This window comes from Dendrobates tinctorius, unplaced genomic scaffold (genome assembly GCF_039654945.1).
Source record: "Dendrobates tinctorius isolate UK_male_01 unplaced genomic scaffold, ASM3965494v1 ptg000035l, whole genome shotgun sequence".
In the NCBI taxonomy this organism is placed as follows: domain Eukaryota; kingdom Metazoa; phylum Chordata; class Amphibia; order Anura; family Dendrobatidae; genus Dendrobates; species Dendrobates tinctorius.
Window position 1 is genome coordinate 48,780,505 of NW_027361703.1, and position 18,617 is coordinate 48,799,121.

An 18,617-nucleotide genomic window follows, 5' to 3' on the forward strand; every position below is an offset into this window, starting at 1 on the left:
GAGGTCAGGCGCAGCACATACTGACATCATCTCTGCAGCCTGTCACTGATCAGGTGCAGTACACACTGACATCACCTCTGCAGCCAGTCACTGATCACAGACCTCAGGCGCAGCACATACTGACATCACCTCTGCAGCCAGTCACCAGGGTCAGGTGCAGCCCATACTGACATCACCTCTGCAGCCACTCACTGATTACAGAGGTCAGGTGCAGCACACACTGACATCACCTCTGCAGCCAGTCACTTATTACAGAGCTCAGGTGCAGCACATTCTGACATCACCTTTACAGCCAGTCACCGGTCAGGTGCAGCACACACTGACATCACCTCTGCAGCCAGTCACTGATCACAGAGGTCAGGCGCAGCACATACTGACATCACCTCTGCAGCCAGTCACCGGGGTCAGGTGCAGTACATTCTGACAACACCTCTGCAGCCTGTCACTGATCAGAGGTCAGGTGCAGCACATACTGACATCACCTCTGCAGCCAGTCACAGCACATTCTGACATCACCTCTGCAGCCAGTCACAGCACATTCTGACATCACCTCTGCAGCCAGTCACCGATCAGGTGCAGCACACACCGACATCACCTCTGCAGCCAGTCACTGATCACAGAGGTCAGGCGCAGCACATACTGACATCACCTCTGCAGCCAGTCACCGGGGTCAGGTGCAGTACATTCTGACAACACCTCGGCAGCCTGTCACTGATCAGAGGTCAGGTGCAGCACATACTGACATCACCTCTGCAGCCAGTCACCGATCAGGTGCAGCACACACTGACATCACCTCTGCAGCCAGTCACTGATCACAGAGCTCAGGCGCAGCACATACTGACATCACCTCTGCAGCCAGTCACCGGGGTCAGGTGCAGCCCATACTGACATCACCTCTGCAGCCACTCACTGATTACAGAGGTCAGGTGCAGCACATTCTGACATCACCTCTGCAGCCAGTCCCTGATCAGGTGTAGCACACACTGACATCACCTCTGCAGCCGATCACTGAGGTCAGGTGCAGCACATTCTGACATCACCTCTGCAGCCAGTCACTGACCACAGAGGTCAGATGCAGCACATTCTGACATCACCTCTGCAGCCAGTCACTGATCACAGAGGTCAGGCGCAGCACATACTGACATCACCTCTGCAGCCAGTCACCGGGGTCAGGTGCAGCACATTCTGACAACACCTCTGCAGCCAGTCACTGATCAGAGGTCAGGTGCAGCACACACTGACATCACCTCTGCAGCCAGTCACAGCACATTCTGACATCACCTCTGCAGCCAGTCACCGGGGTCAGGTGCAGCCCATACTGACATCACCTCTGCAGCCGGTCACTTATTAGAGCTCAGGTGCAGCACATTCTGACATCACCTTTACAGCCAGTCACCGGTCAGGTGCAGCACACACTGACATCACCTCTGCAGCCAGTCACTGATTACAGAGGTCAGGCGCAGCACATACTGACATCACCTCTGCAGCCAGTCACCGGGGTCAGGTGCAGCACATTCTGACAACACCTCTGCAGCCTGTCACTGATCAGAGGTCAGGTGCAGCACATACTGACATCACCTCTGCAGCCAGTCACCGATCAGGTGCAGCACACACTGACATCACCTCTGCAGCCAGTCACTGATCACAGAGCTCAGGCGCAGCACATACTGACATCACCTCTGCAGCCAGTCACCGGGGTCAGGTGCAGCCCATACTGACATCACCTCTGCAGCCACTCACTGATTACAGAGGTCAGGTGCAGCACATTCTGACATCACCTCTGCAGCCAGTCCCTGATCAGGTGTAGCACACACTGACATCACCTCTGCAGCCGATCACTGAGGTCAGGTGCAGCACATTCTGACATCACCTCTGCAGCCAGTCACTGACCACAGAGGTCAGATGCAGCACATTCTGACATCACCTCTGCAGCCAGTCACTGATCACAGAGGTCAGGCGCAGCACATACTGACATCACCTCTGCAGCCAGTCACCGGGGTCAGGTGCAGCACATTCTGACAACACCTCTGCAGCCAGTCACTGATCAGAGGTCAGGTGCAGCACACACTGACATCACCTCTGCAGCCAGTCACAGCACATTCTGACATCACCTCTGCAGCCAGTCACCGGGGTCAGGTGCAGCCCATACTGACATCACCTCTGCAGCCGGTCACTTATTAGAGCTCAGGTGCAGCACATTCTGACATCACCTTTACAGCCAGTCACCGGTCAGGTGCAGCACACACTGACATCACCTCTGCAGCCAGTCACTGATTACAGAGGTCAGGCGCAGCACATACTGACATCACCTCTGCAGCCAGTCACCGGGGTCAGGTGCAGCACATTCTGACAACACCTCTGCAGCCTGTCACTGATCAGAGGTCAGGTGCAGCACATACTGACATCACCTCTGCAGCCAGTCACCGATCAGGTGCAGCACACACTGACATCACCTCTGCAGCCAGTCACTGATCACAGAGCTCAGGCGCAGCACATACTGACATCACCTCTGCAGCCAGTCACCGGGGTCAGGTGCAGCCCATACTGACATCACCTCTGCAGCCACTCACTGATTACAGAGGTCAGGTGCAGCACATTCTGACATCACCTCTGCAGCCAGTCCCTGATCAGGTGTAGCACACACTGACATCACCTCTGCAGCCGATCACTGAGGTCAGGTGCAGCACATTCTGACATCACCTCTGCAGCCAGTCACTGACCACAGAGGTCAGATGCAGCACATTCTGACATCACCTCTGCAGCCAGTCACTGATCACAGAGGTCAGGCGCAGCACATACTGACATCACCTCTGCAGCCAGTCACCGGGGTCAGGTGCAGCACATTCTGACAACACCTCTGCAGCCAGTCACTGATCAGAGGTCAGGTGCAGCACACACTGACATCACCTCTGCAGCCAGTCACAGCACATTCTGACATCACCTCTGCAGCCAGTCACCGATCAGGTGCAGCACGTCACTGATCACAGAGGTCAGGTGCAGCACATACTGACATCATCTCTGCAGCCAGTCACTGATTACAGAGGTCAGGCGCAGCACATACTGACATCACCTCTGCAGCCAGTCACCGGGGTCAGGTGCAGCACATTCTGACAACACCTCTGCAGCCAGTCACTGATCACAGAGGTCAGGCGCAGCACACACTGACATCACCTCTGCAGCCAGTCACCGGGGTCAGGTGCAGCACATTCTGACAACACCTCTGCAGCCTGTCACTGATCAGAGGTCAGGTGCAGCACATACTGACATCACCTCTGCAGCCAGTCACCGGGGTCAGGTGCAGCACATTCTGACAACACCTCTGCAGCCAGTCACTGATCACAGAGGTCAGGCGCAGCACATACTGACATCACCTCTGCAGCCAGTCACCGGGGTCAGGTGCAGCACATTCTGACAACACCTCTGCAGCCTGTCACTGATCAGAGGTCAGGTGCAGCACATACTGACATCACCTCTGCAGCCAGTCACCGGGGTCAGGTGCAGCACATTCTGACAACACCTCTGCAGCCTGTCACTGATCAGAGGTCAGGTGCAGCACATACTGACATCACCTCTGCAGCCAGTCACCGGGGTCAGGTGCAGCACATTGTGACAACACCTCTGCAGCCTGTCACTGATCAGAGGTCAGGTGTAGCACACTGACATCACCTCTGCAGCCGGTCACAGAGGTCAGGTGCAGCATTATTAGTGACACCAGTGATGGAGCCTGGCAGACTCCCCCATACCTGTGAGGACTGGGCTCACGAGTGGCACCATGTGAGGAGCAGGAGTGGTGTATTGTTTACCTCGTGGAACCTGTCTACTATCTTCTTGCAGGAGTCACACGGGCTCTTCTCTGCAGTGGAGGGAGCGGAGCAGTACAGCAGCAGCAGTAACGGTACAGCAGCTGTGGTGAGCATGGTGGCAGAGCAGCGGGTCACCTAGCAGGGCACATGCACACACGAGGGCTGAGCGCCGCCACCAGCGTCAGACCCGACCACATCACATTCATTGCAAGCGGCATCCCAGCCTCGCACTTCCGCGTCCTGTCCGCGTTTCTGATTGGTCGATCCCTTTAGTCAGTCAGGATGTGGACCAATTGCCTTTCGCCACGCTGGGGCCAATCAGCGGTCCACGAGTACTGGCGGCGCTGCCGGAGCCGGTGTTCAGTGCGGGGCTTGCAGTCCCGGCATGCTGTGCGAGGTAGCGCGGAATTACATCTTCTGTGAGGGAATACAGCCGGCACTGCTGTTCTCACCACCACGGGCGCTTGTCCGGGGGCTGAGGAGAGGGCAGTGGTGGGCTCACATACATTTATGTACCTTGTGTGTCATGGACGGGGGCGCAGCTCCCACTCTTCTCCAGCAGGGGGCGCTGTCACATAAGGCAATGCTAGGAGGAGGGGGCGTGACCTGTCCTCCAATATGGCGGCGCAGAGGCGCCCCGGGAGACCGGCTCTCCTGCTGCTGTCATTAGTGTCAGTGGCCGCTGTGCACCTCATCGCCTGCCCGTACACCAAGGTGGAGGAGAGCTTCTCTTTGCAGGCCTGCCATGACGTGCTGTACCACCGGCTGGAGCTGGAGCAGGTGAGCGCCGCTGGGGCAGCCATGGCCCGTGTAAGGCCTGTTTCAGACATCAGTTTTTTCTGTAAGGCTGCTTTCACACATCCGGCTTTTTGAATCCGGCACGATGCGGCGAAAAATGTGAAAACCTTTTTCCGGAATTGGATCCGGATTTGGCACATAGAATTTAATGATCGCCGCATCGTGCCAGATGGACATGCTGCGCCTCCGTTTTTAGCCGGAAGCGTAATTCTGCGCCGTCCGGCGTCAGCAAAAAACGTTGCCTGCAACTTTTTTTTGCAGCGCCGGAATCACTTTTTCAACAGCGCATGCGCGGACACTATGAGGTTTAACCCACAAGTGCCCGGCGAGCGCGCGTGTATCTTCCCCCCCCCCCCCCCCGCATACCGCTGCCTCTCTCGTCCCCAGTGCGGCTCCTTTAAATGCTTTCCAACCGGATCAGGCGCCACATCTGCATCCGGTGTCACCGCTGCCGGCCTGATCCGGCGGGACGGCTTTTCGCCGCACGCCGCCGGACCCCTGACGCCGGATGTGTGAAAGCAGCCTAAGGCCTGTTTCACACTTCAGTTTTTGTCCATCAGTCAAGATCCGCCGTTTTGCAAAAAAAAAACGGATCCGCTATTTTGTTTGGCGGATCCGTTTTTTTTTCCCATTGAGTTGCATTACCGGCGGATCTTGACGGGCGGCCATCCGTTGGATCCGTTTTTTTGCGGATCCGCCAAAATGTTGCCGTCCGCCGACATGCCCGAACGGAGCATGTAACGTTTTTCGGGCGGCAGGATCCGCACTTCACACTGCGCATGCCCGAAAGACTTCACTCAGCCTGAAATTTAACCCTAAAGTCTGTTTGTCTCTCTCTTTCTTTCTCTCTCCAACACCCCCACCCCCCCGGGCTGCGGGTCTTTTAAAAATCTTCATTCATCGGATCCGTCAAAAAAAAAAAAACGGTCCGGTGGCATCCGTTCACATCAGTTACCAACAGATCCGCTTTCCGCCATTTTGGCGGATTTTAACTGACACAAAAAAACCGAAGTGTGAAACAGGCCTTAATCTGCCAAAATAGCGGAAAACTGATCTGCAGGCGGACTGACAAACGGGGTCGGCGGATGTACGGATCTGCCGATGGTAAAAATTTAAGGCTGTGTGCACACGCTGCGGATTAGGTGCGGATTCATCCGCGCGGATTTTGTAAAATCTGCAGGTCAAAATACCTGCGGTTTTACCTGCGGATTGCTCTGCGGTTTTGCCCTGCGGTTTTTCATCTCAATGGAGGAGATGGCAAACCGCAGGAGAATCCGCAGAAAGAATTGACATGTCAATTATTTCTGCGGATTGAAAACCGCAGATAATCCGCACGGAAAATTCCGCACCGTCTGCACTGCGGTTTTTGATTCCCATAGGGAATCATTGTACTGTACACCGCAGCAGAAACTGCTGCAGGTCCGCAGCGGCCGGAACCGCAGCAAAATCCGCAGCGTGTGCACACAGCCTCAAGGAACCGCGCCTGGGGAAAAAAAGCAAAAAAATTTTACCGCCGGATGTAGTGGTATCCGGAAGAGTATCTGCGGTGAGCGATCATCTCGCAGGATGTGGGTGATCGCGCGATGAGAGACCATGAGGGAGGAGATTGCGCGATGACAGACGGTGTGAGAGATGTGGCTGGAGATCGGGTGAGGAATGGAGGAGGTGGCGGGTAAGGAGAGAGAGAATGAATTTTCATCCAGCAGTGAGACTTGATTCAGGGTTAAAAGGGGAAAATGCGGATCCGGACAGCAAAAAAAAACGTTGCATGGTCCGTTCGGTGATGTCAGCGGACGCCAAAATTTTGGCGGATACGGACGATCATCAGTCAAAATCCGCCGTAATGAAAGTGAATGGGGAAAAAACGGATCCGCAAAGAAAAATGGCGGATCCGTTTTTTTCCAAAACAGCGGATTTTGACTGATGGTGACAAACGGATGTGTGAAACAGGCCTAACGCTTGTCTCTGCTTCCAGTATGACCATCATCACTTCCCTGGTGTGGTGCCCAGGACCTTCCTCGGGCCGCTCTTCCTCGGTGCCGTGTCTGCCCCTGGCGTGTACCTGCTCTCCGTGCTGGACGTGGCCAAGGTGTACGCGCAGCTCGTAGGTAAGATGGGAGCCACAGTAATACAGCATTATATGGGGGGCCCTGTGCAAAGCCTGGACGTGGCCAAGGTGCACTCATAGCTATGAATGGGAGCCACAGTAATACAGCATTATATGGGGGGCCCTGTGCAAGGCCTGGACGTGGCCAAGTTGCACTCATAGCTATTAATGGGAGCCACAGTAATACAGCATTATATAGGGGGCCCTGTGCAAGGCCTGGACGTGGCCAAGGTGCACTCATAGCTATGAATGGGAGCCACAGTAATACAGCATTATATGGGGGGCCCTGTGCAAGGCCTGGACGTGGCCAAGGTGCACTCATAGCTATTAATGGGAGCCACAGTAATACAGCATTATATAGGGGGCCCTGTGCAAGGCCTGGACGTGGCCAAGGTGCACTCATAGCTTTGAATGGGAGCCACAGTAATACAGCATTATATAGGGGGCCCTGTGCAAGGCCTGGACGTGGCCAAGGTGCACTCATAGCTATGAATGGGAGCCACAGTAATACAGCATTATATAGGGGGCCCTGTGCAAGGCCTGGATGTGGCTAAGGTGCACTCATAGCTATGAATGGGAGCCACAGTAATACAGCATTATATAGGGGGCCCTGTGCAAGGCCTGGACGTGGCCAAGGTGCACTCATAGCTATGAATGGGAGCCACAGTAATACAGCATTATATAGGGGGCCCTGTGCAAGGCCTGGATGTGGCCAAGGTGCACTCATAGCTATGAATGGGAGCCACAGTAATACAGCATTATATAGGGGGCCCTGTGCAAGGCCTGGATGTGGCCAAGGTGCACTCATAGCTATGAATGGGAGCCACAGTAATACAGCATATGGGGGGCCCTGTGCAAGGCCTGGACGTGGCCAAGGTGCACTCATAGCTATGAATGGGAGCCACAGTAATACAGCATTATATAGTGCGCCCCAGAGATCAGACGGAGGGCGCCCCGTGCGCTGCCCTCTCATCATGATCATTCAGTGTAAACGGGCTGCCGATCACCCAGTGAGGCAGCAAAATGCTTGTTCATTGGGTGAAATGTTCTTTTGTGCTGCACAAGTTATTTAGTCTCCATAAGATGATGTGGTGTGAATGCTTCCTTGGATACCATAAATGTGGTCAGGAGGTGTCGGGTTTATTGCAGTGGCCATGCTTTGTTTTGCATCTTGATTAAACTTGGACACTTTTCTTATACTTCGGCCAAATCTTGAGGCCTCCACAAACAGTACACTAAAGATGGCCGAACTTGTTGCTTCGGGAGGTAAGTGTATGTGGCTCTGTCATAGACAACACAGGGGAGCCTGCCTGAGCTAACCGTCCCTGTGTGTCAGGGATCCAGGGGAGATGGCTGTCAGCCGAACGATCATTTAACCGACTGCTTTGATTTGTAAGGGATGTCTTATTAGGCCAGTTATTTGTGCCTGGAAAGTGGTGCATGCCAGTAATATGGCTCAAATGTCTATTCTACTTAGCCACATTCAAGCCCCTCCCAAACAGTTTTGCATATGGGGGGTCATTCATTTTAGTAAATCTGCCAAAAAATCTTTGCACAAAGCACGTCAAATGCCAGGTGCAACCTCATTAGTAGATGTGGGTCACTAATTGCACCTTGCGTGAGGGGAGTAGCAGCCGATCTCATTGTGCTGGGCCACTTTGCTTTAGTAACAGCTGGAGTAGCACAGGGCTTCCCTGACACTTGTGTCCATGCTGGGTAAGGCCTCTTTCACACATCAGTTTTTTGCCTTCAGGAGCGATCCGGCTTTTTTTTGTAAAACCGGATCCGGCAAAATGCAATGCCGGATCCAGTTTTTCCCCATTGACTTGCATTCGCGCCGGATGGCATTGCGTTTCATCCGTTTTTTGCCGGATCCAGCAACTTGTCTCATTCCGGCGTCTGGAAAAAACGGCTACTGTAACGTTTTTTGTCTCCGGCGAAAAAGCCGGAAGCGCCGGATCCGGCGCTTCCAGCTTTTTGCTACAATGAAAGTCTATGGGCGCCGGAATGCGCCGGATCCAGAAAAAGAAGGATCCAGCCACCGGATCCGGTTTTTTTAAGTCTGCGCATGCTCAGATCCAATTGGCCAGCCCCCAGGAACAGATATAACCTGCTAGACGGATCCAGCAAAAAAACGGATCCGTTTCTACAGTTCTCCAAAATTTATGCCGGATCCGTTTTTTCTAAAAATAGCCGGATCCTGCCTGACGGCAAAAAACTGATGTGTGAAAGTAGCCTAACTTCTGTGATATCTGTAGTTATCATCTGCACGACCCTGATAATGTAAAATGTGTTGTATGTATAGTTTTCTCCTTTTTGTATCCACAGTACGAGGTTCTTTGGGTTTAACCGTCATATTTGCTCTATGGCAACTGCAGAAGGAAGTGAAGAAGCAATTTGGATCTCGTGTATCTACGTATTTCTGCCTAATGACCGCCAGTCAGTTCCACGTGATGTTTTATTGCACTCGCACCCTTCCTAATATACTAGCCCTCCCTATTGGTAACTATGGCGTGATTTTTGCATCTGATGATGGTTTCTTAGCGTTCATTAATTTTCTGTCATATATTCATTGTTTGGCGTGTTCAGGATTTGTCTGATATCACATGCAGTGTTTAGTGTGTGTGTTGATTCCAAAAACACATTGTCTGCAACACCGATGTGTGAATGATTTCAGCCAGATATAACCTTGTCTCTATATAGATAAATGATCACTGCTGGGTTTATACTTTCTCTTATCCATTGGAGTTAATACAAATATGAAGTTTAAAGGGGTTCTCCAGGGATGTAATGATATGGCCCCCATCACATAATTCAGATGTTTCACAAGTGTCGGCATATACCCAGCTCCCAAGACCTTAGTGTCAACAGACAGGAACCATGTCAAAAGCACACACAGCTCTGTGAGCCAAAGATTAGACTATGACACCAGGAGAAATGGTCGATAAAAAGGTGACAGCCCCACTTGCCTCCCAATGCAGAAATGAGTAGAGTAGAGCCGCATTACCCTTTAGGGGTCAATACAGAAATGGACCCAATGACAAAGTTCACCAGAAGGTAGTCATTGTCAGCCGATTGCAAGGAGAACTCAAAAAAAAAAAAAAAAATTGGGCTTTTCACTCTGAGCCATCAATTTCTTCAATTCCAGTATCATGGAGGGATATGGCAGTCTAAAACTAGACTCTTCAGTTGCTTTTAACAAGAACTGCCTGGTTCTAGCGGAGCATGGCTCTTTCCCACCGATTTGTTTTCCATAAATATTTGCCTCCTCTTCCTTCATTGACTTCATCTGACTTTAAGGGTCAGAGATAGATGGAAAGCTAGATGGCGGGCAGGAGTACTAAACTGCTCTGCCACACCCAGGCTGCACCAAGCTCCTCATTAGCATATTTGAATCTAGAACAATTTCTAACAAAGAGTGAGTGGATTGGGATACCAAGGTATGAGTTGTGCTGGGCTTGGAATGAACAGTCATTTTGTGCTGAGAGACTCCCTTTACCAGGCTTACAGTACATACATAAAATACATAAATACATTTTCTGAGTGATAGAGCTGCTAGTCAATATCTCCATTAGGTCACATTAACACAGTGTATTCATATTCTGCACTGGGAATGGGAAACGGCACAAAGCAGTTAATGGGATTTTGTACAACCTCTTTCGCACTGCAGAATCCGCCACCAACTTAACTTTTATTGTTGAATGTATGTTGTATAGGTTTTAAGATTTAAAAGCCAAACTTGGGGCATGGAAGCATGTTTGTAAATGTGCATATGAACAATACTGTCAGCTTTGTTGATACTATGTCCATGGCCAATATGCTGTATATCTATTGTATCCTCTGCATTCTCTCCTAGTTCTGCTTGCTGTCACGTTCTGGATGAAGCAGAAGCCTGGTCCTTTTATTTGGTTATCGGCTTTAGCCATTATTGTCTTCAGATCTGAGCTGTGTGTATTGATGGGGCTTATGCTGCTTTTGTCTCTGAAGAAGGGAAGCGTCTCGATTTTTACAACTCTCCTGCATGCGGTCCCAGCTGGAATTATATGGCTAAGTAAGTTTTTAGTATGACCTGTTGTTATATGTACCATATACAGTATACTCGAGTATAAGCCAACTCAAGTATAAGCTGAGCCACCTAATTTTGCCACAAAAAACTGGGTAAGCTTTTATTGACTCAAGTATAAGCTGGGTATGCAATGTCCCCCTCTCCCTTTCCCGGTGTGCATGGCTCCCCCGTCCCCTATCCTTGTGTGCATGTTTCCTATTATATTAAAAAAAAAAAAAAAAAAACATACTACTCGCCTTCCTGCACACCCTGGATGCATCTCCTTCCGGCGCCAGCAGCTCTTTCTGACAAGCGGTCACGTGGCCCTGCTCATTGAGATCATGAATATTCACTCCACTCCTTTGGGAATGGAGAGGCATGCATATTCATTACCTTAATGAACGGGGCCACGTGATCACTTGGCCAAAAATGCTGCTGGCGCCGGAATCAACAAGATGCAGCGAGTGTGCGCAGGAAGGTGAGTAGGAATGGATGTCTTCTGTAAGCCCGTGGCTGCAGGTGTCACTGTGCCCGCTATACGAGAAATTAATCATTTCTTTTTAGCAGCGGGTGGATTTGGGGATCATTTGCCATTTTTCTTTGCAGATCCTCTCCAGTTCCGTCAGGTCGGATGGTGAACGTTGGTGGACAGCCATTTTCAAGTTTCTCCAGAGATGCTCAGTTGGGTTTAGGTCAGGGCTCTCGCTGGCCCAGTCAATAATGGTCACAGAGTTGTTCTGAAGCCACTCCTTTGTTATTTTAGCTGTGTGCTTAGGGTCATTGTCTTGTTGGAAGGTGAACCTTCGAACAAGACTGCGGTCCAGAGCACTCTGGAAGAGGTTTTCATCCAGGATATCTGTACTTGGCCGCATTCATGTTTCCTTCAATTGCAACCAGTCGTCCTGTCCCTGCAGCTGAAAAACATCCCCATAGCATGATGCTGCCACCACCATGTTTCACTGTGGGATTGTATTGGGCAGGTGATGAGCAGTGCCTGGTTTTCTCCACAAATACTGCTTAGATTTATCACCAAAAAGTTCTTTCTTCGTCTCATCAGACCAGAGAATCTTGTTTCTCATAGTCTGGGAGTCCTTCTTATGTTTTTAGCAAACTCTGTGTGGGCTTTCATATGTCTGGCACTGAGGAGAGGCTTCTGTTGGGCCACTCTGCCATAAAGGCCTGACTAGTGGAGGGCTGCAATGATAGTTGACTTTGTGGAACTTTCTCCCATCTCCCTACTGCATCTCTGGAGCTCAGCCACAGTGATCTTGGTGTTCTTATTTACCTCTCTCACCAAGGCTCTTCTCCCACGATTGCTCAGTTTAGCTGGACGACCAGGTCTAGGAAGACTTCTGGTGGTCCCAAATTTCTTCCATTTAAGGATTATGGAGGCCACTGTGCTCTTAGGAACATTGAGTACTGCAGAAATTCTTTGTAACCTTGGCCAGATCTGCACCTTGCCACAATTCTGTCTCTGAGCTCCTTGGCCAGTTCCTTTTGACCTCATGATTCTCATTTGGTCTGACATGCACTGCTAGCTGTGAGGTCTTATATAGACAGGTTGGGCCCTTTACAAATCAAGACTTATCAGTTTAATTAAACACAGCTGGACTCCAATGGAAGGAGTAGAACCATCTCAAGGAGGATCACAAGGAAATGGACAGCATGTGACTTAAATATGAGTGTCTGAGCAAAGGGTCTGAATACTTATGACCATGTGATAGTTCAGATTTTTTTTTAATTTGCAAAAAATTCTACATTTGTTTTTTTTTTTTCATTCAGGATGGGTTGCAGAGTGTACATTAATGAGAAAAAAATGAACTTTTTTGAATTTACCAAATGGCTGCAATTAAACAGTGAAAAATTTAAAGCGGTCTGAATACTTCCTGTACCCACTGTAGGTGATACTGCACAGTAGTTCTTACTGCTACTGCTGTATATACAATATGTATCACCTATATAATATAGCGCAATCTGTATACAATATGTAGGTGATTCTGCTACTCCTGTGTATAATCACAGTATCGCCTACATAACGCATATACAGTACTAGCCGTATGACACATATTGTATATACATGGAAACATTTATCTTGGGACTTACCCAGATCCTTGAGATGTGGGGGAAATTGATAAGGAGTTGCAGCACCTGTAGCATCGGACATGCAGAGGAGCGTTTTGTGAATTGTGACGGTGAGCAGAAAAAAACTTTTTGAGTAAAGCCCCTGTGTGCACGCTCTCTTGCTAGCCCGCGCTAAGGTCTCTTTCACACTTCAGTTGTTTGACGTCAGTTGAAATCCACCGAGTTCTAGAAAAAAAAAGGATCTGCCATTGTTTTTGGCGGAATCCAGTTTTTCCCATAGACTTGCATTAGCAGTGGATTGTGACGGCTGGTCCATTTTTTGACGGATCCGTTTGAATTTTAGCGTCCGCCGTCTGAAGTGGATGGACAAAGGAACATTTTTTTCCCAACGACGGACCCGCTTTTTCAAACTGAGGATGCCCAGAAGATTTTACCATGCAAGCAATTTAACCCTAAATGCTGTTCTGGAGCAGACCAAAAAAATCAATCTGTTTCTGTCTCTCTCCGTGTCAGTAAGGACGGCCGCCGCGCGGGCTTGTCAGCACATGCACACGAGCCACTACACGCACAAATGGGGGCGTCATAAGTTTTAAAGGGCCTGCAGCCACTTTGCAATTCAGAGCTGGCGTGCCACTGGGCATATGCCATCCTCGGCAGATTACCGATCTGGGCCTGGAGGAGCAAATGCGCTCGGATAAGGTGCTGATAGAGAACAAAATATTAAGTTTGAGTTGCTGCATTTATCATGGCTGTTTGAGAGCCACAACATATGAAGTGTTTACCTGTTTGTTAGGCAATCCCTGCATGTGTTGTGGCTGTTGAACAGCCGCCAGACATGCTTCCGCAAAGACTCATAGTATTCCAGCATGTTGAAGGTACCCTATTAGCACACAGGTGTGCTCGGATAGCGCCTTATCAGAGCATGTTCGCTCTTTACTACACATTGATTTCATTTTGATATGTAATCTATTAAACTACTGTGACTATTGAATTTCCAACACTATTTTTCGGTTTATATTAGGTTTAACCATCTTGTTGGACTCCTTTTTCTGGAAGCGGCTTCTTTGGCCTGAAGGAGAAGTTCTGTGGTATAACACTATTTTGAATAAAAGTTCAAACTGGGGTGTATCCTTTCTGAACAGTGTAAGTCTTAGATTAAGTGTTCTGCAAAACAACAACAAACAATCTACATATAGTATTGACTAATCCTACACTGTCGACCACCATAAATGGTGTTTACTCATCGCCTTTCTTCTCTGCACCTTGCGATATATTTTCCAGCCACTTGCTCTCCCTTGAGGGCTGTAAGTTACATTTTTGTAACTCACCCCTCTAGTTGGTGGAGCGCCACCTGCTTTTGGCCTCCCTAGTATGCAGAGAAATTAGTGCATGTGCAGTTCCATTGATTCTCCTCTAACAATTAGAGAATTAGCCCACTAAACAGTTAAAAAGTGCTTCGGCAGCCACCAGAACAAAGCAGTTTAATGGTGGAATATGGCAGCGAGTACTGCCCTCCATCTCCTATTGAAGTGAATGTGCTCGAGTACTTAACAACGGACACTAAGTATTGCTCAGTGCCGCTGTGTTCTGCTCATACATCACTTAGTTCTGGCCTCGACCTCTACTTTCCTTCGTTAAATAAGATTTGGTTCAGGTGATCACCTAATCAGAAGCACATTAAGTAGAATGAGGTGTACTCTGGTTGGAATTCAACTGACACTGGAATGGAATGGCTGTCAGACATGTAGAGAAGCTGATTTTTATAAAACTGTGCAGTGGTCTCTTAATTTTTGCCAGAGCTGTATATTTTTGTAAATTTTGTTTAAAAAAATTAAAAATGCTGTGAAATGTAAACCATTCTAACAAAATAAAGGCCATTTATAAAATGACGCAATGTCAAGTAGATATATGAAAAATATTTATTTTATATGCTGTAATTGTTATAAGGCCATACAAATTAGAAAATTGCTAGTTTTTCCAAAGTTTTGCCAAATTTCTGGTAATCTTATAAAGAAACGCAAATTTTATCAGTCTAAATTTACCACTATCCTGAAACACAATGTGTCACGAAACATAAAAACCTCAGAATCACCCGGATTGGAGAAAACATTCAAACGTTCTTACCACATAGTGATACGTGTCAGATTTTAAAAATGGGGTTATGTGAGGGAGGTGAAATCGGACTTTTGCAATAAGGGGTTAAATGCACTGCGCAGTACAATCAGATGGAAGATGGATGCCACTGGATTCTTGGCCACTCATCAATTACTGCCTCTTCTCTACTGATGGAAATGTTTGACGTCTCCCACATCAGGTGCTGCAGAGTGTGATTCACAGACACCCATTGGACCAGACCACGCAATTTGCATGCCGCATGGGACATGAATATAAGACTTCTTTGTTGGTATGCAGGAACACCTGTGAGGGCATAAAGGAGTTGTAGAATACCATTTACTTGCTTTCTTTTCAAGGTGATGGACAGGGTCTATAAAGTATAAAACTGGTGACACTTGCCCTTTTTAAATAAGTTTTGATTTGCACTTTAAAAAAAAAAAAAAGCAATAAAACTTTATACACAGTATTTAATTATGACATTTCATGATCTCAAACCAGTTTAATTTGAACACTTTGCTTTGATTCATTTGTGGGCAAAAGCTTTTTCTTAACTGACTCTTAAGACCTCACCGTTCTTGTGGTATTTTTATTCCGCAGTGCCGCGAGCAATGGCCTTTAGTTTCTTCCTTCTGCCATTTGGCCTCTTTGATAAAAGGATGCGACTTCTGATTGCACCAGTTGTGGCTTTCATATTCTTATACTCTTTCCTTCCTCACAAAGAACTTCGCTTTATCATTTACACATTTCCTCTGTTAAACATAGTGGCTTCTAAAGGCTGTACATATCTGTAAGTATAAAGGAAGCTTGCCAAGTGCTATTGCTTTGTGCACGACTAATAACATGCCAGGTCATTGTCTCTAATAAAGTATGGAAATTGGTTTGATTTTGTTTCTTGCTTTTTATACCAATGCAGACTTCAGAATTATCAGAAATCATGGATATTCAAATGTGGCACTTTCTTTGTCATAGCACATCTTTTTGGAAATGCAGGATACTCTGCCATCTCTTTGTATGTGTCCCATTACAACTACCCTGGTGGGACTGCAATGGCTGAGTTGCATAAGCTGGTGCACCCATCCTCAGGTGAGCTTTGCTTTCCCTTAGCACTCGCTATGTCTGGTTAATGTATGACTTGTGTAGCAGTGACTCTCGGTCACTCATTGATTTGGGTGGGAATCATCAATGTAGCTGTGACTTGTCCTTTCTCTGTGCTGGATCAGTTTCAGGTAGCCCCATGTATTCGCTTCATTGATCTGCGTTTGGATCTGCCGCATATGTTCCTGGTGTGTGAAAATGGCCTGATAAAACCCAATGCCTTGGTCATACTGCTATGTAGCAGACAACAGACCACTCTTGCGCCAAGACTGCCTTATGTCCTAATTATACTGCTGTACACTCTGAATAACGCCTTAACTGTGCTTAAATGGACTTTAAGCGTGCAAAAATTATATCTTTCAGATGTGTCTGTACATATAGATGTGGCTGCTGCACAAACGGGAGTTTCAAGGTTTTTACAGTCTCAATCACATTGGAGGTATGTTTAACCCCTTCACCCCCAAGGGTGGTTTGCACGTTCATGACCGGGCCAATTTTTACAATTCTGACCACTGTACCTTTATGAGGTCATAACTCTGGAACGCTTCTATGGATCCCGGTGATTCTGACATTGTTTTCTCGTGACATATTGTACTTCATGTTAGTGGTAAAATTTCATTCAAATAACTTTTACTTTTACAAATAACGTTTATTTGTGAAAAAGACATTTCGCAATTTTCTAACTTTGAATTTTTATGCCCTTAAATCACAGAGATACGGCACACAAAAAACTTGATAACTAACATTTCCCACATGTTTACTTTACATCAGCACAATTTTGGAACCAAAATTTTTTTTTGTTAGGAAGTTATAAGGGTTAAAAGTTGACCAGCGATTTCTCATTTTTACAACACCATTTTATTTTTAGGACCACATCACATTTGAAGCCACTTTGAGGGGTCTATATGATAGAAAATACCCAAAAGTGACACCATTCTAAAAACTGCACCCCTTAAGGTGCTCAAAACCACATTCAAGAAGTTTATTAACCCTTTAGGTGCGTCACAGGAATTTTTTTGAATATTTAAAAAAAAATGAACATCTAACTTTTTTTTTCACAAAAAAAATACTTCAGGTTCAATTTTTTTTATTTTACCAAGGGTAACAGGAGAAATTGGACTGCAAAAGTTATTGTGCAATTTATCCTGAGTACGCTGATACCTGATTTGTGGGGGGGAACGACTGTTTCGGCGCATGGCAGAGCTCAGAATGGAAGGAGCGCCGTTTGACTTTTTCAATGCAAAATTGGCTGGAATTCAGATCGGACGCCATGTCACGTTTGGAGAGTCCCTGATGTACCTAAACAGTGGAAACCCCCTACAAGTGACCCCATTTTGGAAACTAGACCCCCCAAGGAACTTATCTAGATATGTGGTGAGAACTTTGAACCCACAAGGGCTTTACAGAAGTTTATAACGTACAGCGGTACAATTAAAAAATCATATTTTTTCCACAAAAATGATCTTTTCACCCCAATTTTTATTTTCCCAAGGGTAACAGGATCCTAAAAGTCATTGTGCAATTTGTCATGAGTATGCTGATACCCCACATGTGGGGGTAAACCACTATTTGAGAGCATGGCAGAGCTCGGAAGGGAAGCAGCGCCATTTGACGTTTTTGGCTGGAATTGAGATCGGACATCATGTCGCGATTGGAAAACCCCTGATGTACCTAAACAGTGGAAATCCCCCACAAATGACACCATTTTGGAAACTAGACCCCCCCAAGGAACTTATTTAGATGTGTGGTGAGCACTTTGAACCCCCAAGGGCTTCACAGAAGTTTATAATGCCCGGGCAAGAAAATAAAAAAATCGTATTACTCTGTCGCCTAATTGGGGGACACAGAACCTTGGGTGTTATGCTGCTGTCCACTAGGAGGCGACACTATGCATAATCTGAAAAAGATTAACTTTGGCTCCTCCTCTGCAGTATACACCCCTGGACGGCGTCAGCCTTCTCCAGTTTTTGCTTAGTGTCGCAAGGAGGCACACCTTTTTTCTTCCGTTTTTTTTTCCTTTTTTCACGGAAATACAGATGAAGAAAAGTGGGTCTCCAGCGAGACTCCCGGCATGGCTCCCTCCTCGGTCCCCTATTAGGGGTACCCGGTTGAGGTCGAGGTGGTTTTTTTCCCCATGTCGCTCCCTCCCCAGTCCCTCGGGTCCTGGTTCGAGGTCGAGACCCCCCTCCTTCCCCAACACCCTTAAGGGGTCTGGGTTGAGGTCGAGGCGAGGATGAAGACCCCCTGACGGTGACAGACGCACCCTCCCTAATCCCCCGCAGGGGGTATTAGGTTGAGACGCCTCAGGTAGGGTCGGAGATCAGGCAGCATTCCGCAGCTTCCAGGGACCCCAGGCCGGCTGAGGGATCCTGTGGGGGCCGGGGGAGGGTGCGGACTGGATGGCACAGCAGAAACAGGGCTTTTGCTGCGTCCCTGTCTCTGCAGCAGCAGCGGCTCCATAGCCCTTCAGGGGCCCCCCATACAAAAACCGCTACCCCTGCTACCCCCACCGCTATCCAGTCGACCGTTCTGGGGGGGTCTGGTACAAATCCGCCCCCCCCCCCCCCGGACT

The 18,617-nt window shown here is 48.2% G+C and overlaps 2 protein-coding genes across 4 annotated transcripts in view; one reads left to right on the forward strand and one right to left on the reverse strand.

Annotated features, from left to right (window-relative positions):
• CRELD2 (cysteine rich with EGF like domains 2) overlaps positions 1 to 4,136 on the reverse strand; it is an 82,595-nt gene extending 78,459 nt beyond the window's left edge. Inside the window, exon 1 of the mRNA XM_073573480.1 lies at positions 3,804 to 4,136. Coding sequence (XP_073429581.1) covers positions 3,804 to 3,917 — 114 coding nt within the window. The 5' untranslated portion in view covers positions 3,918 to 4,136. The remainder of the gene's footprint in view (positions 1 to 3,803) is intronic.
• Positions 4,063 to 18,617, forward strand: part of ALG12 (ALG12 alpha-1,6-mannosyltransferase) — a 42,921-nt gene continuing 28,366 nt past the window's right edge. Inside the window, exons 1-8 of one of the 3 annotated variants that reach the window (XM_073573478.1) lie at positions 4,244 to 4,583; positions 6,577 to 6,709; positions 9,037 to 9,210; positions 10,565 to 10,759; positions 13,857 to 13,960; positions 15,514 to 15,737; positions 15,864 to 16,033; positions 16,409 to 16,484. In XM_073573478.1, coding sequence (XP_073429579.1) covers positions 4,422 to 4,583; positions 6,577 to 6,709; positions 9,037 to 9,210; positions 10,565 to 10,759; positions 13,857 to 13,960; positions 15,514 to 15,737; positions 15,864 to 16,033; positions 16,409 to 16,484 — 1,238 coding nt within the window. In that variant the 5' untranslated portion in view covers positions 4,244 to 4,421. Of the gene's footprint in view, positions 4,201 to 4,243; positions 4,584 to 6,576; positions 6,710 to 9,036; positions 9,211 to 10,564; positions 10,760 to 13,856; positions 13,961 to 15,513; positions 15,738 to 15,863; positions 16,034 to 16,408; positions 16,485 to 18,617 lie in introns of those variants that run through there. The other 2 variants (XM_073573477.1, XM_073573479.1) reach the window with 2 other exon arrangements.